General features: G+C 55.8%; 1 protein-coding gene across 4 annotated transcripts; it reads right to left on the bottom strand.

Moving 5' to 3' along the window:
- Positions 1 to 1,031: 1,031 nt before the first annotated feature.
- CARD10 (caspase recruitment domain family member 10) lies at positions 1,032 to 27,254 on the bottom strand. 4 transcript variants are annotated; one of them, XM_055573989.1, is made up of 21 exons: positions 27,115 to 27,254; positions 26,693 to 26,944; positions 25,688 to 25,825; positions 23,158 to 23,483; positions 18,877 to 19,068; positions 17,805 to 17,960; positions 17,081 to 17,206; positions 15,821 to 16,012; positions 14,016 to 14,150; positions 13,557 to 13,672; positions 13,294 to 13,322; positions 12,723 to 12,846; positions 7,116 to 7,275; positions 6,534 to 6,693; positions 5,896 to 6,139; positions 5,640 to 5,709; positions 4,481 to 4,583; positions 3,216 to 3,374; positions 3,006 to 3,121; positions 2,448 to 2,560; positions 1,032 to 2,226 (listed from the first exon to the last, which is right to left on the bottom strand). In XM_055573989.1, exons 1-21 carry the CDS (start codon positions 27,251 to 27,253, stop codon positions 1,986 to 1,988), a joined length of 3,291 nt encoding a protein of 1,096 aa, XP_055429964.1. In that variant the 5' UTR covers position 27,254; the 3' UTR covers positions 1,032 to 1,985. The 4 variants fall into 4 exon arrangements, 3 of the variants coding, with proteins under 3 accessions (XP_055429964.1, XP_055429983.1, XP_055429974.1); XM_055574008.1 differs by having other exon boundaries at positions 6,585 to 6,693; XM_055573999.1 differs by having other exon boundaries at positions 17,081 to 17,197.

Below are 27,254 nucleotides of genomic sequence, written 5' to 3'. Positions count from 1 at the left end.
TATAAGATGGGGATAAAATAAGACTTGGGGTTGGTTGGCTTCTCCACCCCCATGGAAAGGGCACCTAACATGGGACCAGCCACTGGGAGCCTGCAACTTCACCCAGGCTCGAATGTCCATAGACCAAGCACTGGGCCAAGAAGGGGGTGGTTTGCTTACCCCAGTGATCATAACCCAGTCTCCATGGCCAGGTAGCCAATAGCCACCCATAGAGACCCACCATCTGGCCACAAAGCAGAGCATGGCATGGCCCAGAATTTCCAAGGCCTGGGAAAATCAGGAGGCTTTGTGGAAATGATATCTGAGCTAGACTTCAAATGTAAGCAGCCCCCAACCCCTGGACTTGGACCTCTCAGCTTCATTTCCTACCACTCCCCAGTGGCCAATCTCAATCCATTTCCTGCCACTGAGCCGTTGCTCTTGAGGTTCCCTCCTCCTAGTCTATCCACTCCCCACAACTCCCTGGAGCCTGCCCAAGTTCATCACTGTGACTGAGGAGAGTCCTAGGAGGACCAGGAACAACATAGGCATGCGAGTCCCTTAAGTGCTTCCTGAAGAAAGGAATCCCACACCCCAAGCTCAAGCAGCACCTCCTCCAGTAAGCCTGCCTAGATATCTCCCACTGGAAGTGCTCATCCTCTCCAGTGAAGCAGTCTCACGGGCTTGGTAGTACACTGAGGGTTTGCTCTTAGTCTTCTGGATTCAGTGGCCGAGGCCCTTAGCCTAAGACCACACTGTGCTGGCTAGGTATCCCCGCTCCAGGAGACATCTCTTTGATGATCAGACACAGGCAGGGCTGGGTACAGAGGTGGCCCATCTGTGGGGCCCTCCTCCGGTCATTTGGGGGCAGGTAAGGTGATGCCAGCACAGATGGCAGGCAGCTCCAGGATGAGTCAGGAGAGAAATCTGATCCTCCCCATGAGCGAGCAGGAACCTGAAAGGTGGCATCAACCTGAGCTGGGGGTGGCAACAAGTGGGACGAGGGGAAGGGGGCCCAGGCCAGGGAGGCAAGCAAGCAAAAGGCCACCAGCTTCTATGACAAACTGTTTAATGTTCCATAATGTGCAGCTTCTGAGGGGAAAAAAAAAGGCCCATTAAAAATCCACAAGCTGTACATTCTGGTAACGGAGTGGCTGGCCCCCTCCCCACCCATCCCTCTGAGAGGCAGGGCAGGGAGGGGCGCAGGTGCTGTGAGAACATGGTCCTTGGGTGTGCTCACCAGGAACACACGCGGGTTAGTGTCCTAAGGGTCACGGGGGTGGGGGGCATGACATTTACACAGGGGAGAACCACAGACACACATGTGACTGGAAGACACAAGGGGCACAAGTGACAGTGGACTGGGGAAACCACAATGCCCCCGTGGAGGTAAACACAAGAAATGCCAGCTGCATGGGTGGGTGTCCCACACGACAGGCTCGGGGGCTCCTGTGAACAGAAGAGGCTGTGGAGGACTTCCCCAGTGGTCCAGCGATGAAGACTCTGTGCTTCCACTGCACAGGGCACAGGTTCAGTCCCTGGTCAGGGAACAAAGATCCTGCATGCCACATGCAGTGAGGCCAAAAAAAAAAAATAATAAGAGGCTGTGGAGCCAGGAGACCTCGTGAGCCAAGGGGAGGGGCAGACTCGAGTCCACCCTGTGGGATCTTGAGTGTGCAAACCAACGCACAGGACTGAGAACGCAGATGCTCTGAGGAGCACCATGAGGGACAGGACACAGAGGTGTGTGTGAGACCCACGAGAAGGGTCCGTGGAGACACAGGGCCAGGGGAAGGCCCAGAGCAGCAAGTCCAGGGGTGGGAGGGAGCTCTGGCCAGGGGCTTCTATGGGTGAGAGAGCCCAGAGCCCAGAGCCGAGGGCCCCACGTCGAGTCCCAGGGTTGAGGAAGGCTCAGGATGGGGAGGACCCGGCTCCACTGCAGACCAGGGTTCCTGGTGGTGGCTTCTGGAGTGTGTGAGGAAGGCGCAGGCATTCCAGGGGGGCCCTCAGGCCTCGCTGCTGCTGCTGCTGCCGCCGCCTCTGGTACTGCCACGCTCCACCCACACAAGGCGGGCCTGCTCCTGCAGGATGCGTCCCCGCACCACCTTGGCCAGCTCCTCCGAGTGGCTCCACTCGTGGGCGGGCACCTGCACCCAGGAGCAGGGCAGCCCCCAGAGCACATGCTCTGAGCCCCGGCACTGCCGCAACAGCTCAGAGTCCCGCCAGCCCGGCCGGCCCAGCAGACCCCTGCCGAGAGAGACAGCAGGCCATGGTCAGAGCAGGGGATGAAGACAGACAGTGAGACAGAAAGGAATGGACTAAGACATGGAGAGTTAGAGAGGGAGGATGGACAGAGGCAATCAGAGAGACAGACAGAAGGCAAACGAAGAGATGGAGAGAGAGAGAGAGCAAGGCATCCAAACAGGAGGAAGCACAGGGTCCCTACCCCTCCTCCCGGCCCAACTCACCTGACTTCCCGGACATTCTTCTCGGTCACCTCCACGTGGATGACGATGGGGTAGATCTCGTTCTGGACCAGCTCCCGCACGCCCCGAGCACCCAGCTCCAACAGGCAGTGCTTCTTCTCGGGGTAGGGGTGGTCAAGGCTACATTTTACTCCCAGGCCAGAGACCCTAGCCTCCCTGCCCCCTGACTGGGCCCCCTTAAAACAGCCCCCTACAGGGTCCAGCTTCCCCATCCACCTTGGCAATAAGGAAAGAACTGGAAGGGAAAGCCCAAGACCCAGGGAAATAAGTCACTTTCCCTAGACCCCGATCTGCAGAGGGCGCTGACCCCACCCTTGGCAGCCCCAGGTGGCTTCCAGGGGAGCGGCAAGTCTGAGACAAAGATGAACAGATCAGATGTATCAGCCAAATTCTGCAGGGTGAGCCACTTGAGGCAGAGTGCCCCAGGCCACCCATTTCACAGGTGCAAAGACACCCATGGAAGGAAGGGGCTTGCCCAGGGTCACCCTCTGCTCCTGGGCCCAGAGGGCACCACCCCCATGCCCCACCCCAAGCACCCACCTTCCCGACAGACTCCTGGATGGCACGGATCCTGCTGCCCAGACTGGGGGCGGCAGGCCGGGCCTTGGGGGCTCCGGGCGCTGACAGTGTGCACTGTTCCTCTCCAGAGAGGCTTTCTGCAAAGCAGAGAAAGGCACAAACGAAGGGCCAGTGGGCCTGACTGCCCCACGGTGCCACCTGGCCCTCCCATCTTCAAGTGCACAGGCTCACCCGCTGGGCACACTTGGAAGTCCAGCCGGGAGCTGGGCAGGTCTAGGAGGTTGCGGATGAGCCGGGGCGCCAGGCACTCAGGCAAAAGCACCACAGGCCGCAGAGCAGACACCAGCAGGGGCCGCACCAGGCTGTAGGGTTTGAGGCTCCGCTCTGGCTCTGGGCACGGGAGGGGACAGGATGTAGAGGAGATGAGGGTGCAGCCAGGGCCCCAGGTCCTCGCTGCTGGGATGGCCAGCCCCCTCAATACTCAGGACCCCAGTGCCTCCTGTCAAGGCCCCTATCTTCTTTCCCTTCCTAACACCCGCTGCTGGACTTCACTGGGACTGTCCTCCTCCCCATCCCAGGCCTCACCCGTGCCCCCTACAGGCCATTCTCCTCTCGGCAGCTGAGGCAGGCTTCAACGCTGAAGTCAGATCCTGTAACTCCCCTGTGTTCAATGCACCAGTGACTTCCCACAACTCTCAGGAAGAAGGCCACATCCTCCACGTGGGTGACCCAGCCCTGCCGGAGCTGGGGAGGCAGCAAGCCACAGATCCCCTCACTACAAGCTCTATTCCGACCTCACAGATCAGCAGCTGTAATCACAGGAACTCTGCATGCCCTGGTGGCCCAGTTAACTCTTCTGTCAGAGCCCAGGTCAAGCCTTCCCAAGCTCCCAGGTGGGCAGGGACCCCTCCTACCTTGCCCCTCCCCTGCTTCCCTCCCCCCTCCCCTCTGGCACAATGCATGACAAGAGTTATGCGCCTGCTGTACTCTGTGTCCTCCAAGCATACGACACATAGCCATGCCTCTGAGTCTTTGCCTTTTGCCTGGCATGAAGTCTTCTTCATCCTTGAAAGGCCCAGTTCAGACAATCTCCCTTCCAGGAAACCTTTCCTAACCAGCCTTACCCTCAGAATTGCTATTCATTTCTCTGGGCCCCCCCTAACCCTTCATCCTCCTTCCTCCAGGAACTCTCTCTGGGGTCATCATGGCACCTGCCACCATACACAGGCAAAAGGCACAGCTGTGCATGCTGTGCCAGACAAAAACAGGCCCATGCTTCTCCGTGCCTCACCCCTGGTCACACCTGGACACAGACCAGCTCCCTCCATCCTGGTGGCCCATCTCCCACCAGGTCCCTGGCCTGCACCCTGCCCCCGACTGGAACCCTCCCACAAGCCCTTCAAGGCCAAAGGGAACACCAAGGCCAAAGGACACCCAGATGGGCACATTCCTGGAGCCCGTAGGCAGTGGCTGCACCCTCGCACCTGGGCACGCACCTGAGCAGGGCTCCAGCAGCAGCTGCTCTGGGGAGTCCCCAGGAGGACTCCCCACATGCTTGGGCTTCACCAGTCGCAGCTGGTCCAGGGCACGCTTCTTTAGCTGGTGAGGGAGTAGAAAAAGAGGGGCACCTGAGAGCTCAGCTCCGTCCCATCCTCAGGGAGAAAGGGCCCTACTGTCTAGTCTCACAGGTCAGCACAAGAACCCCCTCTCTATCTGGCTGTCCCCTGCCCCTACCTGGCCCAGTACAGCCCCTGAGACAGAGGAGGGTGACCATCACTAGGAATCCAGGGAAGTAAGGCTGCTAGAGCTAGTTAGAGCTAGAGGAGCCTTAGGTCTGCCCGCACATTACAGATCAGAGATCGAGGCCCAGAAGGACCTAAGAAGATGTAAGAGACAAACTCTGGGGTCTCTTCCAATTAATCAGCAGTGTAGGAAGAGTATAGAAAAACCAAAATTGACACCGCTAATTGTAACAATCATGGTTGTTGTTGTTCAGTTGCTCAGTCATGTCTGATTCTTTGCGACCCCATGGATATCAGTAGTTGACAGGTGTGAAATAACGTGACAATGGGACAAATGCTAACCAGATCCCATATGCATGAACCCATGAGGCAGGCATGGGTTCCCCATTTCACAGATGATGAAGCAGAGCCTCAAGAGAGGGTCAGGTGGTCATCCAAGGTCACACAGCAAAGAAGGAGCAGAGCTGGGATGCAAACTCCGGAGGCCTGGCTCTAAAGCCCAGGTTCTCCACCTTCTCTCTAGTACCATGGTCTCTTGAAATATTTAACCTCTCCGAGCCTTGCTCTGCCCAGGCGCATGGTCCAGGGATCAGAGAAGGGAGTGCGACTATCGTTAAGTGCCCACCGCATGCCACCCATGCTCCTGAGCACTAGGCACACTGCCTCACTTCCCCCTCTCAACTATCTGGACTGGAGCCCTGTTGCTATTCTCTTTGATGGACACGCTGGGGATAGGATCAACCAAGTCTGGGTGAAGACGCAACCAAAATGCTCACCAAGAAGATGAGCAACCAAATGGGTGGAGTCTCCTCCCCCAGCTTCCAGAGAATGGAGCTTGCCCTCTCCCTTTTGGCGCCCCCGACTTGGCATCCCCTCCCCAAGCCCTCACCCTGTCCTCCGCAGCCCAGCTTACATTACTGCGGGGGCTCCGGTGTCGGCTGGATGGCAGGCATTTCTCCTGAACTTCCAGGAGCTGCTGGGCTCTGGCGGGAGGGGGTGGGAGAAGAAGGGAGGTCATGTCATGAGTTTGTAGGGAGGTAGGGAGTTCCTCACCTTCTCTCCTCCAGCCCCCTCCCCCAATCCTGTCCCAGAGGATGGCGAGAGACTGCGGGAGGAGAGAGAGAGAGTCCCCCATCCCAGTCCTGGCTCCCAGGGCCTCGGGCTGTCACCTCTGATAATTGGGCACGGTGCCCCGGTCCAGGTCTCGCAGAGTGAGGGGGTCGACCCGCGTGCAGAACCACTCCTGCCGTCGCTTATATGCCGGGTCCACCAGCCTCAGTATCTCCTGAGCTCTCACACACAGGGCGTGGGGGTCAGCCCGCTCAGGCAGGGTGAGGTTGGCTCGAATGTAGAAGGGCTCAGCTCCTGGCTCCCTCACCCAGGCGTCCAGGGCCTCGTGGAAGGACTGGCAGGCTGAGTGTGGACAAGGCAGGGGGTAGCATTAAGGACAAGGGAAGGAGAAAGTCAAGCATTAGCCTCAGAGAGGTCACACCTTCCCCTTCTTAAAATGAGAGTCCAAGGCCCAGGGAGGGAGGGGATAGGCCCCAAGCCACCAAGCCCACTGGGAACAGAACCAGGACCCAAACCCAGGTTCCTGGACTCCTATCCAGTCCTCCTTTCACTGTAAGTTGCTTACTGAGGACAAGACAGAGGAAGAGCATAAGAAGAGACAACTAGCAAGGAGGCAGCGGTGCAGAGGGAAGAGCACTGACAGGAGTCAGGAGGCGAGGCATCCCCCTCCCAGGCCATGGCTGTCCCACCCACACCATGGACTGGAGGAGCATTCTCGTGGGCCCTCAGTTCTGACCTTCCAGGACTCCTGAGTCCTCAGTGCCTGCCCGCCCCGGGCCAGCTTTACCCTTGAAGTCCATCAGTGGGAGTGTGGACGTCTGTTTCCGGGGCAAGGTTCTCTGCTGGGCCTCGCCTTCCAGGCCTGCCCCCTCCAAACCAGTGGCCTCTGCCCTTGGCTGGGAGAAAACCCAGACAGGGAGGGAACTGAGCTAGCTTCCCAGGACAGCCCTGGGGCTGAAGAACACCGCGTGTGGGGGTGACCATGTCTCAAAATTCTGATGCTCTCACCTCACAGGGTGCATGCCCAGTCAGACCCTGCTCCCTGCAACCGGCCTCCCCACCCAGCGTGGCTCAGTCTGGTCTTTTCCACGTGTAAGGGTAGGGATCTGTCCAGGTGCTATCAGTCTGCCCCACCTCTCAGCCCTTGCCCAATCAGATTTCACTTAATGCTGGCTGAGGTGGGGCTAGTCGATGAGCCCACCTCTGCTTCGACCAATCTCCAGAAACTCCACCCAATGATCTAGATCCACCAATCAGAGGGCGCCCAGCCCCAGCTAATGTACCGATTCTGCCCCAGCTCAGAAGGGCGAGGCCTCACCTCTCTTGGTTCTACCCTGGCCGACCCTGGTCCAGAGAGCACCCTCCGCACAACAGCCCCAGACCAGCTGTCCCCGAGGAATGACAGGCTATCTGGGCCCTTGTCCTGGGGCTCAGGTCCCCCCGGGGGATTCCAGCCAGACACTCGGATGGCCAGAGACCTGAGCAGAGAGAAAGGAGATTGAATTAGCGTTTAGTCAGTATGTTGATTCAGTTCAATATTCTTGGAGAACTATAGTGATGCCCCAACGATGCCAGGACTGCCACCCCAGGCCACTGCACCTGCTGGAAGGCTCTTTCCCTTCTTTTTTGCCTGGCAAATTCTGCTTATCCTTCATAGCTCAGGTCAAAAGCAACCTCTCCTTCCCAAATCCCTCAAACCCCTGCACATAGTGAGGTGGAGCTTCTTGCTGGAGCACCCCGTTTTTCTATTTTCCCCTTGGTTTTCTCCCTCAATAAAATGCCTTGAGAATCAGCCCTCTATCATGTTTGGCTCTGGATCCCTACCACCAATCACAAGTGTCTGGCACATCTGGCAGATGACTAACAAAAGCTTGTTATGCTCATAGTCTAGGGCAGGAGGTCACCCTTAAATCATAACAGATCAGGGATGGTTACTGCTGGCAGTAGGAGCATAAAGGGGAGGGGCTTCCCAGAGGAAGCAGCAGCTAGGCTACATGAGGGTGAAGAATAGAAGCACTTCTGGAACAGACAGAATCCTATGGTTCCAGACCAAACAGCTGGTATAGGCAGAAGTGTGGACAATAGGATACAATGCAGAAGAATTTAATAACAATAATAACAGTAGCATCAAACACTTACCGGGTGCTTCCCATGTGCTAGACACCATGCTAAACTCCTTGCCCTAATTAACTAATTTAACATCCTGGGAAACAGCTCCAGGAAAGGCAAGCTGGAGCCAGCCTATGGAGGGCAAGGAATGAAGGTATCTAACCTTCCTCTGGTGGTCAGTGGGTACCACTGTCAGGACAGAGTCACCAAATCCCTATAATACGAGGACTCTGCCTATCCCTGGATGAGAAGTGATGAAGCCCTGTGGCCAGACTCAGAGAGAACTGACCACAAGTCTCCCCATGACCCCTCCTCCATGGTTCTGGGGAAGGGAAGAGGTCAGGCTCTGTGGGTGTGCCCCAAATAGAGAGGGAGCCCAGGAAAAGCTTGGGCATTTACTCACCTCCTCATCTACCCTGGCAGCTTCAGCCACACAGCCACACTGCCCCCTGCTGCCTGCCCAGGGTGGGCAAGGCTGCAAAGACCTTAACCTAATCAGTACCCATGCAGGGGAAGACCCTGGCCCTTGGGAGTCCAGCCTGCCTCCTGCCCCCTCAATCAAAATAGAGGACCGAGACCCAGAGGCTAGGGATAGACATGGGGGCTGGGAATAGACACGGGTGCTGGGGACATCTGGGCTGCCTTTACAGGCTCCTTCAGCCCCAGGACTGTCCTGGCCATATCGACTGGGCACAGAAAGGCCTGGACAGAGATGGGAGGCCTGAGGCTGGGCCTGGCTATGCTGCCCAATGGCTGGATGGCTGAATAGCTGAATAGCTGGATATCTGGATAGCCGGATAGCGGGATAGCTGGATAGCTGGATAGGCTGGATAGCTGATGGAGCTATCAGCTCCAACCCCAGCACTAACTGTGCTCTAGCCTTTGGAAGCAAGCTGGCCACTTGATTCTATCCCCACATCCATAAAGCAAGGACAATGATGACACTCATTTCCCACCGTGAGTGTGAGGCTTAGACAAATACAGAGATAATGCAGGTAGAGGGGGAAACCAGAGGGCTCCAGGGCTTTCCAACTAAATGGGTTATGAAATTCACTGGGTCATGACCAACACTGTTTTTGAATGGAATGAAAGAGAAAATATAAGCCTGCCTCCCTTCAAGTAAATCCAACTATCTTTCCATGACCCTTTTGTTCCAGGCACTTGAACTGGGTTTCTCCTGAGGCAGGATACCATCAGAAGAGTTTGAGAAAAGTGGTGTGGAGGGCACCAGCAGGAACTCTGGGGCCAGGAGGCCTGGCTGCTTGCCTCTGGTTCTCAGCAGTCTCATTTGTGTCTATCTATCTCATTGTACAACTCAGTAAGTTTAAACACTGGATGTTGCTGGAACAGTGCCCGATAAAAACTAGACATTCACTATCACCAGGTGTGATTCAGGACAAGTCATCTCTCTGTGGTCCAGCTTTCTCCAACCCAATTTCAAACCCATAGACAGATGACCACTGTTGGCTTCTCTAGGTGAGGGCCCAGGGAGAAGACTGCATTCAGGCCCTCCAGGTCCATCTGCTCACTCCCTACCCCTGGTTGCATGCCACGCCTCCTCCCTGCAAATCCAGCATCAGGGCAATTCCTCAGCCATTCCACCTTTTCAGGCTCAGAGACCCAGCTTGGGCATCCTCTCCTTCAGGATGCCCTTGCCTACCTTCCTGAGGGACCAAGTGACTTCTCTGAGCCTCCACAGCCCCAGGCTACTACCTGGGGGCTCACAGGGGCAGGATCCAGATCAGGTCTCTCAGACTCAGACCTCAGCAGTCAAGTGTGTGGGGAAGAAAAAGGAACATGGTGGAGGGCAGGGGTTGCCTGCTCCAACCTCTCAGGAACTCTTAGGTTTCTGGCAATTGCAACAAGATCTGATTGATCCCAGTCCTGCCTGTGGGAAGGATGGGGGTCCCCATCCACCAGGAGAGGGCTCCCAATCCTATCCCCCAGTGTCAGCTCAGGAGTCAGGTCACAGGGGAACAACAGGTAATGGGCCAAGTCCTTCACTCTGCCAACCCTGAGCATCATGAGTTAGGTGGCTTGGATGAGTGTTGCCCTACACCCTGGGGCACTGTGGGAAGATTCCCTAGGTTCATAGGTCAGGGACCTTTGAAGCTGAGATGTAAGCATGTCACACAGATTACCTCACTGAATCCTCCCAACCACGGAAGCCATCTGTTATTCCCCCAACATAAGAGAAGAGGCAAACTGAAGCCAGGGGAAGTTACAATTGCCAAGGGTTACACAGCTGGTGGGTGGTGGAGTTAGACAATGACCTACCCAAACCTTCCCTGTGCGAGGTCGGCCAATGCCGGAGATCCTGTCTTTGTGACAAGAGCGGGCAGGTATGGCCCTGCCCAGGAGACAGCACCCCAGTACTCTCCCAGTGTCCTCCCCACCCAACATCTCACTTTCACTCTTTACCACCTGCCTGACCATCCTCTGCCCTGGCCCAAGATTCTGGGAGCCAAGAGGGGCAAGGGAGAGTGAAGAGCTACAACGCCCAACACACAGGGACCACTCAACACAGGTGGAGGTTAAAGCAGCTTCCGTGGGGACTTCCCTTGTAGTACAGTGGTTAAGAATCTGCCTGACAAGGCAGGGGACATGGATTTGATCCCTGTTCTGGGAAGAATCCACATGCCAGGAGGCAACTAAGCCTGTGCGTGACAATTACTGAGCTTGAGCTCCAAGGGGGTGCCACCACAATGAGAAGCCTGCACACCAAAACTGGAGAGTAGGCCTCTCTTGCTGCAACTAGAGAAAGCCTGTGTGCAGCAATGAATACCCAGCACAGTCAAAAACAAATCAAAGTTAAAAACAAAAACAACTCAAGTAGCTGTGATGAGAGGAAGGGACTCTGGAATCCCCAGCTCCACCACCAAGAGGCCATGGGACACATTCCTGACTCTGAGCCTCATTATCATCTGTGTATGGGGCTTGCAGGGCTACTGCAAGCCACAACAGCACCAATAATAGCTAAGAGCTAACTTTCCACTCACTATGAGCCAGGCACTGCATTTAGCACTCTAGTAAGAATATTAGAACCTCCACAATGGCCCCAAGGGACAGATACTACTGTGAGCCCATTTTACAGAGCAGAAAACTGAGGTAATGAGAAATTAAATGAGTTGCTCAAGGCCCCCCAGTAGCAAGTGACAGAGCCAGGATTTCAGCTGGCTCACAAGTCTGTTTGGATCCTGCCTGTGCTCTGACCTGTAACCCTGCTTCCCGCCCAGGACATGTGCAAACAGTGCTCCCCAGTCCATTAGGGCTCTCACATCCCTGAACTCCCATCAGCCCACCCCCTTCTCTCTTAGTCCACCAACCCTGCCCCAACCCCTCAATCTGTGTTCCTCCCCCATCTCCCTCCTCCCCAGGAACTGTGTGGGCATCAGAGGTGGTCCCATGATCACATGGGTCAGAACCTCCAGCTCCCTCTGCGGCATCCCGGAGGCCCTTGGACAGCAGCCAGGACCCCTGCTGCAGGCCTGAGCAGAGGAAGGGAGGAAGGGCCAGGCAGGCAGGAAGGGAGGCGCCTCCGCCCCTTCCCCCAGAATCACGTCCTGCACAGTGAGAAACAATGTCACGCTGGGCCCGGTGCCGAAGGGTGAGAGTGGGGGCAGGGGCCTGGCCAAGCTGCTTTCGGGAGGCAGGAGGCTCCTGGTGCTGCTCTGCCCTGATTTCTCGTGCGACCTGTCCTCTGTAACCAGCATCCCCACATTCCAGCTCTGACATTCAGTGCTTCCTATGCCCTCCCCAAAACCCAAATCTGGTCAGGCCACTCTGGACCTTGGTCCTGGTACATCCCAGCTGTGTGACCTCAGGCAAGTCGCTTAACCTCTTTGAGCCTCGGTTTCCTCCTCTATAAAAAAGGGGTAATCATAATAGAGCCGGCCTCCCAGGACAGAGGGAATGTTGTAAAGCAGCCAGGAGCCGGCCTTGCGTTTAGTAATAGCTAAGCACCATCACCCACCTGCCTTGCCGCCCAGGTTTCCCAGGGTGCACAGCACCACACTTCCCCAGCCTGACTCACAAAGCCTGCCCTAGCCTCGACTTTCACCTTTCCCCCTTCCCCCTTCCCTGCCTTCACGTGCCAGTCACCACCAAATGCCAGGCCTGTCCTTGGACAGCCTCTGTTCTTTCCTCTTCCTATCACCCAGCTGCCCTCCTGGCCTGCTCTCTCCTGGCTGCGTTCAAAGGCCACATTCTCGGATCAGCCTCTCCCATCGCCTGTCCTCCTGAGATCACTGACCAGGAAAGCCATGCATCCACCAAAACGGACAGAGCACATGGCCTGCAGCAGGCTGGGAGCTGCCAAGGTTCGTGTCTCCAGTCATGGCATGGGGCCAGCTCAGCTGCAGGGAGCTACAAATGACAAACTACCACCACCCCACCCCGTCCTCAGCACAAAGTCTGCTGGGAGGCCCAGTCCTGCTGGGAGATCCGAGCAGGGACAGGCAAGCAGTACAAGTAACAGTTGCCACCTACCAAGCACCCACCACACGCCTGGCAAAGCGGGGTGCTTGGCTGCCACAAGTCCTAAGCCTCCAAATTCCACCTGCAGAAGACATTGCTGTGCCCTTTACCCCGATGAGGAAACTGAGGCCCAGAGAGGTGAAATAACCAGCCCAAGCCTCCCAGACAATGGTGACAGCATACGAATTCAACGTCTGCCTCTGTGCAAAAACCCAACAGTTGGACAGAGGCATGAGGCAAGGGCTTCGCTGCTGCTCCCTCCCACCTCACCCCTGCTCACCCTTCTCCGGGGATCCGAACCAGCCTCCCAGCTCCACCCTGCCCCAGGAGACTGCCGTACCTGTTGAAGAGATCCAATCCACAGCCTCTGGCCAGAAGGCCGTCCGGCTTTCCCAAAGGCCACACGCTGTCGGAGGACGAGGACGAGGAGAGGCCCGGGGACCAGGGCTTGAGCGTCACACTCCCTGGGGAGGAGGGGTGAGGTTCAGGGGCGCCAGCAGAGCCGTGAGGGAGGGCTGGGTCCATGAGAAGGGGGTTGCCCCTTGAGCCCAGAGATGGCTCAGGGCCCAGAGACCTTGGCAGGTTGGAGGCCCTGGGAACACACTGGACTCAAAGGGCTCAGGGCTGGGCCTGAGTCGACGAGGGTGACCCTTCAGTTTCCTGGAAGAAGGGGAAGGGCAGCCTGGAACTGAGTAGCTCCACAGAGCACAGCTGGGACCAGGAGAGAGGACCAGGATGGGGTCAGGGTGAGAGGTGGGAATCAACTGCCCCAGGGCCTCCTGAGCAGAGCCTCTCTGCTCAGGGGACAGCAGAGCCTCAGGGAGGGGACGCAGGCCAAGGGCAGCATAGGTAGCACAGGCCTCAGGTGGGTTCCCAGACGAGCCCTCCCCAGGGAGTCCCGGGGCCTTTACCTGTGATGTCTGACATGCTGCTGAAGGACCTGGGCAGAGAGAGGGCAGAGGGGCCAGCACTGAGCTCAGTGGGCACTCAGCCCCACCCCTTGCTTCTGTCTCCGTGCTGCCCCAAAGTCTGGCAACCCCCAAGCACATGCAGGCTAGACTCCTAAAGTCACGGGGCAAGAAGCTAATATTCTGACCGTAACTGTGCCCATGTTCCTCCACCTAGAAGGCAAGAGTAGAGCCCCCCCCACCCCACCCCGGGCCTCTCCCTTTACCTCTTAGGGGGCGCGGGGTCTTCCTCTCGCTGCCGGCGGAGGATGGAGCCAGCGCTGGGCGGAAAGGGCAGGATGGAGAGGCGATTGATCTCCTTCTCGTTGTCCATGGCCTCCTCCTGCAAAGTCACAGCAGGACCTGGTCACCCCCACAGCACCCGTCCACAGCTCATGGTGCTAAGTTTGTGCTCATTTCACAGACGGGAACTACAGCCCAGAGTGGACGGGCAGGCTCTGCGAAGTTTTGGATGTGAATGGCTCCCCAGGTCTCCTGGCACCCGAGCCCAGGCCCAGCACTGAGCCAGCTTCTTTGGGAGTTTCAACAAGGCACTTGGCTTTCGTGGGCCTCAATTTCCTCTCGTGGAAAATGGAATGGTCAGCAAACTGGAGAGCCCCCTGTGTGTCAGTAGTAATATGATGGCCATTGTACCCCCCACATCTGGGCTAGGGCAGGCATCTTACCGAGGTGTGGGGCTCGGGCCCTCCCACGACAGGCACCTCCCCCGCTGCTTCTGGGCCTCCCAGCGGGGATGGGAACTCGCTGAGGCTCCAGGTGCTGCTGAGGTTGGAGCACAGGGAATGGGAAGAGGCGCAGGCCTGGAGAGGAAGGGGAGAGGCAGCAGTCAGCAGCGCTGGGCCGGGGCCAGCCACCACCATTTTCTCAACACCCGAGTGCTGGAAACAGGGATGAGGTGGGGAAGGAGGGAGCTGCATTCCTGCCCTCATGGAGCTCACAGCCTAGTGGAGAAGACAAACTATAAACAAGCAGGCAGATGAAGGAATTAAGGCTCAGCTTCCAAAAGAGCTGGGAAGGAAGGTACCTAGGGTGGGGAAGGCACTCAAAGGCCCCACCCGGCCAGGGGGCCATCAGAGTGTTTTCCAGGGAAAGTGTGGTTAGAACCGAGAACTCAAGGATAAGTAGGTGTTAAAGTTGGGGAGGCAGATGGAACAGTCAGAGCAAAGATCCTGAGGCAGGACTGACACATTCTAGGAATCAAAAAGCTGAGACAGGGGGAAGGGATAGTGTGGTGTCAACAATGTACACACTGCTATATTTTAAATGGATAACCAACAATGTCTTACTATACAGTATATGGAACTCTGCTCAATGTCCTCTAGCATCTTGGAGGGGAGGGAAGTATGGGGGAGAACGGATACACACATATGTATGGCTGAGTCCCTTTGCTGTCTACCTGAAACCATCACAATATTATTAATTGGCTATATGCCAATACAAAACAAAAAGCTTAATTAAAAAAAAAAAAAAGTTGAGACTGAGAAAACCAGGCTCGAGGTAGGCAAGTAAGGGAACCACCCTGTAGGACTTCTAGGGCAAAGTAAACCACTGAGGATATTTAAAAGTCAAAAATCACAGATTTATGCTTCTTTTGTTCTGTTTCTTCGGGTACTACACTCCTGGTGGACTGATCCTCTTTTAAGCAAACCCAAGATAGGAAAAGGGCCTCCCCGATGGCTCAGTGGGTAAAGAATTCGCCTGCAATGCAGAAGACACAGGAAATGTGGGTTCAATCGCTGGGTCAGGAAGATCCCCTGGAAGAGGAAAATGGTAACCAACTCCAGCATTCTTGCTTGAAAAATTCCATGAAAAGAGGAGCCTGGTGGGCTACAGTCCAAAGGGTCACCAAGAGTCAGATATGACTGAGCAACTAAGCACACACACACAATAGGAAAAGCCTTTCTTTTCCTATCTTGGCAGAGATCTGAGAGCCAGTGTCTGATTTATAAGGGATCTGGGGGCTCGGCTCCTCTGCTGGGTGGCTATGTGATCCTGGGCAAGCCTCTGACCCTCTCTGGGCCCTGTGCAATGAGGCAACTGTACTAGTCAGTCTTGAGGAACTTCCAGGGCACACATTTTGCATTCTAAGATGCTTGCCAGCCCTCAGGGAACTGGGGTTCTCCAAGTGTATGATAAGACAAGCGTCAAGCTGTTTTTCGTGCCCCAGGTATAACCTCAGAAACCCAGAGGCCCCTACACTCCTGTCGTGTTCCCTGATACACCAACCCCCACCCATCCGAGCTGCATTTTGTCCACCTTGGCCAACAGCCCCCTCCAAGACTGGCATGTTCTTGACCTCGAATGATGATGACTCCAGCCAGGACCCACATGTTTCCTCCCAGAGCTTGCATCTTCCCAGGCCCAGGTGAGGACTCCCAATGAGTCCCCCACGTCCCCACCCCCAGTTGAGGTCTCTCACCAGGTCTCACTCTGGCTGAGAGTTCCAGCTTGGACTCCTGACCCTGCTCACCTTGAGATGGGGCCCCCCCTGGACCCGCTGTAGCTGCACCTCCAGCAGGGCCTTGGCGCCCTCCAGGCTGGTGAGCGCCGTCAGCAGGTCATCCCGCTCCACCTCCAGGCCTCGGACCTGCTTCCGGTACTGGTCCTTCTCAATGAGGCTCTGCGAGTACTGCAGCTGAATACGGTCTCGGCTCTGGATGGCCTGGCAAGAGTGGGCAAGGAGGGAACTGGGGCCAGGAGCCGAAGGTGACATGCTGGCTCAGCTGTCCTGGCCTCTGACCTCTCAGATCAGGCAAAGGGGTGCGGCAGTGGGTAGCAACAGGACCAGCAGCTAATGTTTATTAAGAACTTCCTGCACGCTTGTGCCCTGTGCTAAATATTGGCTCATTTAATCTTCACACTAACTCTTCGAGTTAAGAGAGTCTCCTTATTTTCATTTTACAGACAGGGACACCAGGCCAGCAGGGACACAGCTGCAGAGTCCAGGCTCGTGCCATTTCCCAGAAACAACTCAAAACTCTTCTATGGGACACACTGTGTATGGGAGACTTTATTCCCAGCCTCCAGGGTTCAAAACCCAGCCCAGTGCACCCAAAGAGCTTTTCCACACAATGTAGACCACGGTGCCCAAGAGCTGGGTCCGTGGCCACGGGGACCTACCACCCATTGTCTCAGAGGGAGCAGGGGTGAGAGTCTCAGGGGCTAGGAGCAACCAGGTGAAGTGCAAATTCCTGGGCCCACCCCAGACCACCTGACTCAGTATGTCCGGGGTTGAAACCCAAAATCTGCATTTTCACCAGGCCCCCCGAGGCCCACGCTCACGTGTAGACACCAACTGCTTCAGGGATTCCAGGGATTCGAACAAGGACAAAACCTGCTGCCCTCCCCGCTGCACGGGGAGCTCAGATGAGGAGGGCTGGGGGCCTTGGCCCACCCCTCAGGAGGTGAAGGAATGGTACCCAGGGCCTGGGAGCCAGAACTTTTGAGAATCTCTTCACCAACAAACATTTGAAAGCCTCGCTCTTGATGTGGGGAGAACAGGGATTCAGATGCCACGGCCGCCCACACCAGCTTTCATACCTGTCCGGGGAGCCCAGTGAGGCAGGTGTGTTGAGAGGGCAGGGCTGGCATACCTCAGCGCTCAGGTCCCCTGTCTGTTTCTCCAGGCCTACTTGTCCCATCCTAAACTGATGAGTATACTGTTTGTCTGCCTCTCCCCATCTTCCCCTGGATGGGAATGAGGACTGGGCACACAGCAGGCGGGGCTCACCTGGTCCCGCTCCTTCTCAATCTCCTCCAGCTGGGCCAGGACGGTGGCCATGCGGTGCTTGTACAGGTCACAGTCCTTCTGCAGCGTACGGTGCTTCAGCCGCAGGTCCTCCATCTCCTGCAGATACTGTGGGTGCGGCAGGGTGGAGCAGGATGGGACACACCCTGGTCAGACTTCAGGGCTAGGGACCATGGGCAGGAGCCCAGCAGGTCCAGGGAAAGTCCTGAGCCCCAGTAATGAATGCCCACCTCCCCAGCTGGGTGGCCTGGGCTGCTAACTGACATCTCCTCACTGGGCCTCAGCTGCCTTATCTGTAAAATGGGAACAACAACCCATCCCAACCCACCTGGGCCTCCTCATTTCAACTGCAGTCTGCCTCCTTAACCCACTCTGCTTCCTCCACAGCACTCATCACCCTCTGTGACATGAAGTGAGGGACTGTGGATTATGCATAAGGTGTCCTGTTTGTCTCCCCTGCTATAATCTGTCCTCCCCAGGAGAAGGACCTTTGTTTTGTTCACAGATGGACCTCAACACATATTTGAGAACAAACGAATGCACAGCTCTTGGCACGGGACCTGGCACACAGCAGATGCTAGGGGAAAGCTGGCTTAAGTAAATGGGTGATGCCCATCCCCCCCATCCCCTCAGGAGCTTCCCCAGGCTGTGAGCAAAAAGGCAAGTGGAGGCAAGGCAGGGGGTATATGGGGAACGTGGACATCACCTTGTCCCGCAGCTCCTCGGCCCACTGCAGCTCCCCCTGCACAGCATGCAGCTTCTGGCACAGCTCCTGCCGGCTGTCCTGCGCCTCACGCCAGTCATGCTCCAGGATGTCTAGGAGGATGCGCTCGGAGCCAGGGGCCCCTGGCCGGCTTGCCTCCTGCGGGGGCGGGTATCAGGGCTCAGTGCTGCCTCAGCCCTGGCTCCGGGCCCATCCTGAGTGTGGGGTGAGGGGGCACACATAGCCCTCAGCCCCAGCCCACTAGCTCTGCCCCCTTGGCCGAGAGCCTTGGCCTCTCTGAACCCTGGCTTCCCCTTCTGCTGAGTGGGTGTGGCCTCAGCAGCTCTGCCCACCCTCCAGGGAGCATCTGGGGTACAAATGAGGTAAATGGATGAGGGCGTGTTCAGACAAGTTGGACCAGGATCTTATTCCTCAACAAGAACCAGGCCTGTTCTCTCTTGCTCTGGCCCCCCACCAGCTAGCCAGGACAGAAGATGGGTAATACTTTCAAGGCCTATTTCCACCCCCTTCCTCTGGCCTGACAAGGGGTTTTCATAGGGTCTGAGCCTGGCCCAGGCAGGTAGACCATGGGCCGAAGATCCAGTCCCCAGACCCACACCCTAGCTAGGCACCCCCAACCCTATAAAATACACCAGAGTCCTAGCTTCCTCCCCCACTTCCTGTGAGGAGTAATGGCCAGGTGGCAGGCCCATGCTGTCCCTGACCTGCCACAGGACACTGAGCAAGCCCTGGGGCCACCCAGACTTCAGAGGTCTCAACCTTTCCACGGTCAGACTCCTTTACAAATTCAAGGAAAACTGGGGGCCCACTCCCCAGAAAAACGCTCACACACAAAATCAGATGTACAGTTTCAAGGAGTTCAGAGGCTTCCTGAGTACCCCTCTTCCCCAGCCCCAGACCCCAGACTCAACACCCAGGGCGAGCTGAGGACCTCCATTCAGAGCTTAAGAGACCAGCCAGATCTCAGATCCCTGGATCTAGAATCCTCATTTTCCAGGCCTCAGGGGGACAAGTGAGCAGGAGGGTCTCGCCTCCCCCCGGCCTCCCCCCATACCTGCTGCAGGCCTTCCTGCAGCTCCTGCAGCGAGGCCACCAGCCGCTGGTTCTCAGCGCGGAGCTCCAAGACTAGGTCCGCACTGTCGGGCTCTTTCTCTTTCTCCTCGGCCCCAGGGAGTGGCCCCCTGGCCCTCCGCAGCTGCGTGCACTCTTCCTCCAGCCGGCTCACCTTGAGCTTGAGCTGATCCACCTGGGGTCCAGGACACGGGTCAGCTCAGGGAGGGAGCACCAGCCAGGCCAGAGGGGAGACAGAGGTCCTGCTCCCGCAGTCCGGGGTGCCTCCCCTATTCCCAGAGGGGCCCAAGCAGGCATCCTCCCTGGACATGTCTACAAAGAAGCGACAGGCTGGATCAATATGACAAGGCCAAGCCACTGTCCCAGGGGAATCTGCCTCAAGGACTTGTGGGTGGATGGGCCAGATCACAACACACTTGTCTGTCCCGCAGTTCTGACATGGAGCACAGGCAACTGAGCCCAGCACCAGCATAATGGACGGGAAGGAGGGCTGCACCAAGAACAGGAGGACCCAGGGGCTGGGCCCAGCTCAGCCTCTAACTCCGTGTGGCCCTGGGCAAGTCATGGTCCCTTCTCTGTGCCTCAGTCTCCTCATATCCCAGGGGAATAAGGAGGAAGACAGTTTTGAGAGTCTCACCCAGCCCAAGAGCCAGGATGTCTCCCCTCAGAAAGCCTCCCTGCTCAACATATATGCACAGAACAGCCATGAGTCTGATCCTCCCTTAGAGATATTCCTACCAGAGCCTCCATGAGGGATGGTTATGCTATTGGTTCACTCCCAATACAAATTCCAAATCTGGGGTCCAGGTTTCAATTGTACCATTTTACCCTCTGTCATCCTGAGCAAGTCACTTACCTCCTCTGGGCCACAGTTTCCCCATCAGTAAAATGGGCCTGTTCAATCCCCCTGCTCCTGCTCCACCACCTGCCTCCCAAAGTCATTGCAGGCATCAAACAAGACAGCAGGTGGACAGACGCCTTTAAACTACAGAACTGCTGGGGGAGTAACAGTGGCTATTTTTACAGCTTTGAATAAAATCCTAGGACCCTCCCCCCACTGTTACCAGTTCAGTGTGGGCAGCCAGAAACTGGCCAAGAGGGCTGTATGGGTGGCTGAGTGGTGGCCATGGCAGAGATGTATGACCAGCTGGCTGGATTATGAGTGTACTCAGCCCAAGTGATTTTCCAAATTCATGTGTGATCTGAGGTGGCTAGAGCAGCAGGTGGCAGGCCACGAAATGAAGTCATTGTTGGAAAAAGACACAGTGACCTCTGGGGCTACACTCAGGCATGCTGACCTCTGGTGCCCTAGGAGTGCCCTGGCCTTGCTTGGAAAGGACTCACAGCCTCCCAGCCTCCAGAGCCTGGCATAGCATTCTCCACCCCCCCACCCCACACACGCAAGGATCTGGAGCCTGGGTCAGGCAGTTCCACGAATTAACAGCCCACTCCTCCTCCGCAGAGGACTCAGAAAGAAATTCATGACTCTCACATTCCTTTCCCCTCACAAAACCCGCTTTGTGAGCCGCCGGAGAAAGACAGCTAGTTACAAGGGCAAATGTGGTCACACCCTCTCCAGCAAACTACAGCCACACACCCCGACCTCCTGCCTGACCCGAGGCCGGCAGGCTTCCCAGATGAGCTCAGGGGACAGGGCACCTGGGAGTCTCCACCAAACACCAGGAAGTAACAGATGCATTTAATCCTGGTGTACAAACTCACTTAGCACAAAATTATAGCGTTCATTCCTTTAAGTTTATGTTGCTTAGAAATAACAGCTCATTAAATTTGCACCTTATAAAAAACCGTGTTAAATCACAGCCACCACACACCTGTCGGGGGTGGGGGAGGGAACCCAAGCTGCCAAGAAAAAGCATAATCAGCTGTTCTGTTCATCTCCACCTGCAAAACCTTTGTTAATTGGTTGTGGAAAAGCTCCAGTAAATTAAGGCAAGTGTACAGTAGCTACATTTAAAGAAAAGCTTATCTATTAATTGAATTTCATCCCTTACCCTCGACCAGCTAAACCGGAAAAAAGCAGCTGTTCTCTGCCCACTGGCAGATTTCTTTACCCCTAGGGCCATCCTGGACCTTCCCCAGTGGCTCAGTGGTAAAGAATCCGCCTGCAGTGCAGGAGACTCAGGAGATGCGGGTTTGATCCCTGGGTCAGGAAGATCCCCTTGAGAAGGGAAATGGCAACCCACTCCAGTATTCTTGCTTGGAAAATTCCATGGACAGAGGAGCCTGGCAGGCTACAGTCCATGGGGTCACAAAAGAGTTGACACAAGTGAGTGACTAAGCACACACATACTACGTGCACCCAGAGCTGAAATACTGACACACAGAGAACCTCCAACACCTCTTCTTCATCCCTCTACCCAACCCCAGGAGACTCCAGATAGGTGTGCGCACACACACACACACACACACACAAGGCACCCCCCACCCAGTCACATGCACATATCCACCACTTCAGCAGACCCAACTTACAATCACATGTAACCCAAGGGTGAGACAAACTGTGCTGGCCACAGCCCCTCCCAACACCCAGGGACCAGTGACCATCACATTGTCCTCTCTGAGCAGGCTCTCCCCACCAGGCTCCTTCCCCACCTCACCCCACTCCCAGAAGTGCCCAGAGTAGAGTCAGAAATTCTCCATCTTGGAACCCTGGGAAAGTACTCCAACCAACCTGCCTGTGCCTCAGTTTCTTCATTCATAAATGGGGATAATAACAGGGCTCTACCTGACCCCCATTCCAGTGGAGTTCCCAGGAAATTACAGGAGTTGATGGACATCAAGCCTGGAGGACCATGCCTACTACACAGGAGGTGCTATATTGCTATGATGTCACTGCACCGTGACTTCCCTCTTCAAGGATGAGGAACCTGAGGCTCAAGTGGGCCTGGCAGCCTGGGTCCATGAACCTGTGGCCTCAACAACCCCCAGTCCTTTCCCCAGATGTCCACCCCCACCCCCAATGGCACCCACAGTCACAGGCTCCAGCACACCAATACTCTCATGCTTACAGGCTCATCATGGACATGTGACTCATTGTCCACAGCCACCTCTCACCCCCTGGGGTGCCCCAGCCACAGTTGAGGCTCAGGGGTCAGGGGGCTTCAGATCCCACCATCAAAATCCCCCAATGGAACCTTGTGCAGTACTGCCAAGGACAGCCTACTGTGTGCCACGTGTGTGCTCAGTCACTTCACTCGTAGCCCACCAGGTTCCTCTGTCCATGGGGTTCTCCAGGCAAGAATACTGGAATGGGTTGTCATTTCCTCCTTCAGGGGATCTTCCCCACCCAGGGATCAAACCCTGCATCTCTTGCCTTGGCCGCAGGCACTGTCAAATCCTTGAGACAACTCTCTGCAGCAGTAAAATCCCAGGTTTATCCCCATGTGAAGACCCAATAAGACACCAAGAAAGAGAGGCTCAGTTGCTCAGCCTGTAAGAGGCATGGCCTCGTTCGCTTATAGGGAGAACTGGGTGAGATTTCATCTGGATGGGAGCAAGAGGAACAGCATCATGAGGCAGAAGCCAGCAGGGGCACCAGGCAGACCTGGTTCACATCCAGGCTGTGCCACTTGCTGCTTTGTGACCTTAAGCAAGTCCCTTTACAATCTACACCTGTGTCTGTACTTCAACACGAGAACATGGAGCACGATATCTTTGTGAGATTACATGATGTGATGCGTGTAACCTACATAGCATAGAGTCATACTTAATAATATCAATAACAATGGCTAACCATAATCCAGGTTTTGAGCACTAACCCTGCACCAGGCCCTGTACATGTCTTGAATTCTGTATCTTAAATCCGAGGAATCCTTCTACCTCAAGGTCTCTCTGCCGCAGCACTTGCAGACCTTGTGGACTGGACAGTTCTTGGTTGTGGAGCTGTCCTGGGCTCCAAGGACGTTTAGCAGTATCCCCGGCCTCTACTCACTATATGCCAGTAACACACTCCTGGTTGTGATGATCAAAAGTGTTCCCAGATATGGCCAAAAGTTGCTAGGGGCAGGGGGAGCAAAATCAACCCCAGTTGAGAACCACAGTCATAACTCAATGAAATAAGCACTATCAATATCCCCATGTAACAGATGAGAAAACGGAGGCACAGGGTGAAGGGACTTGCCCATGGTCCAGTAGCCAGCAGATGGTGGCTCTGGGACACCAGCCGGCTACCATATTACCATCATTTTTTGCAAAGCTGCCCCTTGCCCATGGCACACCCCACCCCAACCTCCCCAGGACCTACCGCCAGCTGCAAGTCCCGGCTGCGCAGCACGGCTGAGTTCTTCTCCTCGCTGAGCTGTGCCAGGCGCATGGCGATCATGTAGTTCTCATCCTTAAGCCTCAGAAGCTCCAGGCTCCCTGCCTCCCAGTCCTCCCGCAACCGCTGGCAGCGCTCCTGAGCCTGCTGTTGCTCCCGAAGCCGCTGCTCCAGCCCTGCCCGCTCCTCCTCCAGCACCCGGCCCCGGGCCTGCAGCTGCTGCTCCCGCTGCAGCTGACTCTTTCGAGCCTCCCGCAGCCGCCGCACCTCTGTCATCAGGAACTGGGTCAGGCCCTCAGGCCCCTCCTCATCTGCCAAGGACAGGGCAGAGAAAAGTCAGGTCAGGCAAATAAAATCCAGCAAGATGGCAGACCACACAGAACAACCCAAACCAGAAAAACACTAGAAGGAAATATTGGGAACCCATTTTTACAATGTGGGGACAGGGAAAGGCTTCCTAAACAAGGCAAAAATACTAAGAGATTTCTGAATGATGACAGATGTAAGAAGCAAAGTTAAAAGACAAGTAACAGAGTGGGAGAAAATACAACACATGACACAGAGTCACACTATATAAAGAGCTGCTACAAATCAATAGCAAACAGCAAAATAAAAATATGGCCAGAAACTATCAAATTGCAAATTCCTAAACAAAAAAACGACTGGTAAACATAGGAAAGGGCTTCCCTGGTAGGTCAGCTGGTAAAGAATCCACCTGTAATGCAGGAGAGCCCGATTCAATTCCTGGGTAGGGAAGATCCCCTGGAAAATGGATGGGCTACCCATTCCAGTATTCATGGGCTTCCTTGGTGGCTCAGACAGTAAAGAATCCACCTGCAATGCAGGAGACCTGGGTTTGATCCCTGGGTTGGGAAGACCCCCTGGAGAAGGGAATGGCAACCCACTCTAGTATTCTTGCCTGGAGAATCCCCATGGACAGAGGAGACTGGTGGGCTACACAGTCCATGGGGTCACAAAGAGTTGGACACAACTGAGCATGTATGCATGCAGAGATGCAATGAGGAAAGGATTTTCCTATGTTTGGGCTGAGCTGTGCTTAGTCACTCAGTTGTGTCCCACTTTTTGTGGCCCCATGGACTGTAGTCCACCAGGTTCCTCTGTCCATGGAATTTTCCAGGCAAGAATACTAGAGTGGGTTGTCATTTCCTACTCCAGGGGATCTTCCCAACCCAGGGATCGAACCCGTGTCTCTTGCATCTCCTCCATTGGCAGGTGGATTCTTTACCACTGTGCCACCTGGGAGTCCCCTCCAACTCACTAGCAATAATAGTAACAACAATAATAGTAGTACCACTAACATTTGACTTTACTCTTTGGTCTACATATGTATATTAATTTATGTAATCTTCACAACACTTAAGGTAGGTACTATTTATTAAACCCATTTCAAAGAGAGACAAACCCAGGCACAGAAATGTTAAGTCATTTGCCCAAGGCTAACTAAACTGTTGAGTAAGCTGAGTACATCTTTCAACAAAGTGCAAACTTAAAACAACAACATATTATTTTTCACATATCTAACCACAAAAAAAAAACTATTTTTAAATGATCCCTAGGATGAATGAGGGTACAACAAAAAGGGTGCTCATACACTGCTAGAGGGACCCATGTTGTGTGTGTGTTAGTCACTCAGTCGTGTCCGACTCTTGGCGAGCCCATGGACTGCAGCCCACCAGGTTCCTCTGTCCATGGGATTCTCCAGGCAAGAATACTGAAGGTGGGTTGCCATTCCCATCTCCAGGGGATCTTCCCAACACAGGGATCGAACCCAGGTCTCCTGCACTGCAGGCAGATTCTTTACAGACTGAGTCACCAGGGAAGCTATGTATTCTCTAAGAAATCTGACTTCTCAGAACTTCTCCTGAGACACACATGTGCACAAAGATGCACCTAGAAGGATGTTCCCAGCACTGTAATATTTGCAAATAACACATCAATAGAGGATGTGTTAAATGACTATGGCACATCACTAACAAACAGATGCAGTCATTAAAAACAAGCATAATAGAATCACACTGGTGGTGGTGGGGGAATGAATCACAAAAATCAGTTGTTCCAAGAAAAAATGAAATACAGAACAAGACATGTAAGATGATCCCCTGTATATGTGTGTGCATGTGTGTATAATTGCCAAACTGTTACCAGCAGAGCAGAGTTGAAGGAAGAAGTAAAGATCTTTGCTGTTTATTCTCGTCTCATGGCATGTTTGAATTTTTTAAAGAAGAAACCGCAAACTGGTACATGTCGGCCACATACGTGTCTGAGAACAACTTCAGGGGCAAATAGCTACCTTAAGTGTGTGGGCTCTGAATTTAGACTCTAACTGTGTTACAAACCCAGCCCCACACTCAGCCTGCTGGGGAGGTTTTGGGCAGACAGTTTCAGCTGTCTCTGTGCCTCAGTTTCCCTGCCTGTTCAATGGCCACAATGGGAGTGCCCCCTCACAGGGAGGGGGTAAGGAATCTGCGCTGGCACCCACTGCAGACCCACTCACCGAGGATCATGGAGCAGCGCTGGGCAGGCTCTCGGCCAGTGAGCAGTGTGAAGTGCTCGGGGTAGTAGAACTCCAGGGCTTCCAGGAAGGCCTCATAGCCCCTCTTCCCCCGGCAGCGCAAGATGTCCATCAGGCGCCCTGGAGAATCGGGGGTGGGTGTCCAAGGGTCAATGTGAGGGCTGCCCCCAGTACCTAACTGCTTTCTCCCATCTGCTCCCCGCCCCCCACCCCGACTACTCCAAGGCCCACATTCCCCAGATCTCTGAACCAGTGACACACACAGGGACCTGACTCAACACATCAGAGGAGATAGCCTGTCTGCTGCAGCCAGGAGATTCAGGACCCACTCCCCCTCCACCACCAGTGGTAACTGTGTTTCAACAGCTCCCCAAGCCCCTGCCTGCCCTCCACACAGATACACGGCCAGCAAACAGCGCCTGCCTTTACAACGGCACAGAAAAGCCCCCTCCATCCTCAAAGGCAAACCAAAATATCTATCTCGTTGACCAGTGCCTGAAATTCCACCATCAGACCCGCATTGCTTCACCAGCTCCGTTCAGGCACAACCTACGGGAGAAGGCACCCTCAAAAAACTGGGATGGGAAAATAAAGAAAAATAACTCTCCGAGAAGTATGTGACACACAGAAAGCGGGGGACAAGGAGAACCTATGAAAGCAAAGGTCACAGGAACGAGGCAAAGGACACAGGAACGAGGCCAAATCCACCAGCTGTGACCGGGAGGTCCCAAGCCCCGCCTGAACCGCAACTACAGCCAACCCCTTACTCTAAGGTGGGCCGAGGAGGCGGGAGAGAAATCCAGGCGCGGTGTGGACACGCGGACACGCTAAAGGAGGCAGGATGGCGGACACAGCAACCATCCCACCCTACCGATGTGGAGAGCGAGGTTCGGGGGATCAGAGCCCTTGGCCGGTCGGCCCCAAGAAGGCCCCAGGGAAGGCCGGCCCCGCCCGCTCAGGCCCGACCCCGCGCCCCCCACGGCTCACCGGTGCGGTTGACACGGCACGGGAAGCGGTAGGTGCTCAGCACCTCCTCCTCGTCCTGCTCGTCGATGACCCGGCATTGGCGCAGATACGGCGTGAGCTTGGCCGGGTTGAGGGTGCGCGTCAGCCGGTGCCGGACGCCCTCGATCCGCTCCCACAGCGCGTCCTCCTCCGCCTCGGACCCGGAGCCGGCCCCAGCCTCCTCCTCGGCCTCCCCAGCCTCTGCTCCGCCCGGCATGGCCGCGTCCTCGGGGTCTGCGGGCCAGAGGCGCGCGAGGGTCAGCGCGGGCGCTGGGGGCGGGGTGCGCCGACCGATCCCAGCTCCGGGCGTATTCCGCAGGACCCCTCGTATCCCCTCCGCTTTCCCCCGGCTTCCCGCGCCCCGTCCGCCCCGAGGATGCTCGGCCCGCGAACCCCCGGCTCACCCCGCACGCCAGAGCCGCCTCGCACTCCCGGGTCGGCGCTCGGGCGGCGGCTCCTGCGGCGCAGGGGGGCGGGGTCGGCGGCGCCCCCGGCCCCGCCCCCGGCCCCGCCACCGCCCGGGCTGCCCGGACCTCCCCACATC

The sequence above is a fragment of the Bubalus kerabau genome, chromosome 1 (assembly GCF_029407905.1).
Source record: "Bubalus kerabau isolate K-KA32 ecotype Philippines breed swamp buffalo chromosome 1, PCC_UOA_SB_1v2, whole genome shotgun sequence".
Classification (NCBI taxonomy): domain Eukaryota; kingdom Metazoa; phylum Chordata; class Mammalia; order Artiodactyla; family Bovidae; genus Bubalus; species Bubalus kerabau.
Note: the sequence above shows the minus strand (reverse complement) of the source record. Positions and strands in the feature narration are given on the sequence as shown.

What these genes read in the sequence shown, in the direction of transcription:
- CARD10 (XM_055573989.1), bottom strand. Translation starts at nt 27,253, where the DNA reads ATGTGGGGAGGTCCGGGCAGCCCGGGCGGTGGCGGGGCCGGGGGCGGG. An exon ending in ACCGTGCCCAATTATCAGAG is followed by an intron (nt 5,710 to 5,895) that starts GTGACAGCCCGA and finishes CCCTCCCGCCAG; the next exon opens with AGCCCAGCAGCTCCTGGAAG. An exon ending in AAGAATGTCCGGGAAGTCAG is followed by an intron (nt 2,227 to 2,447) that starts GTGAGTTGGGCC and finishes CTCTCTCGGCAG; the next exon opens with GGGTCTGCTGGGCCGGCCGG.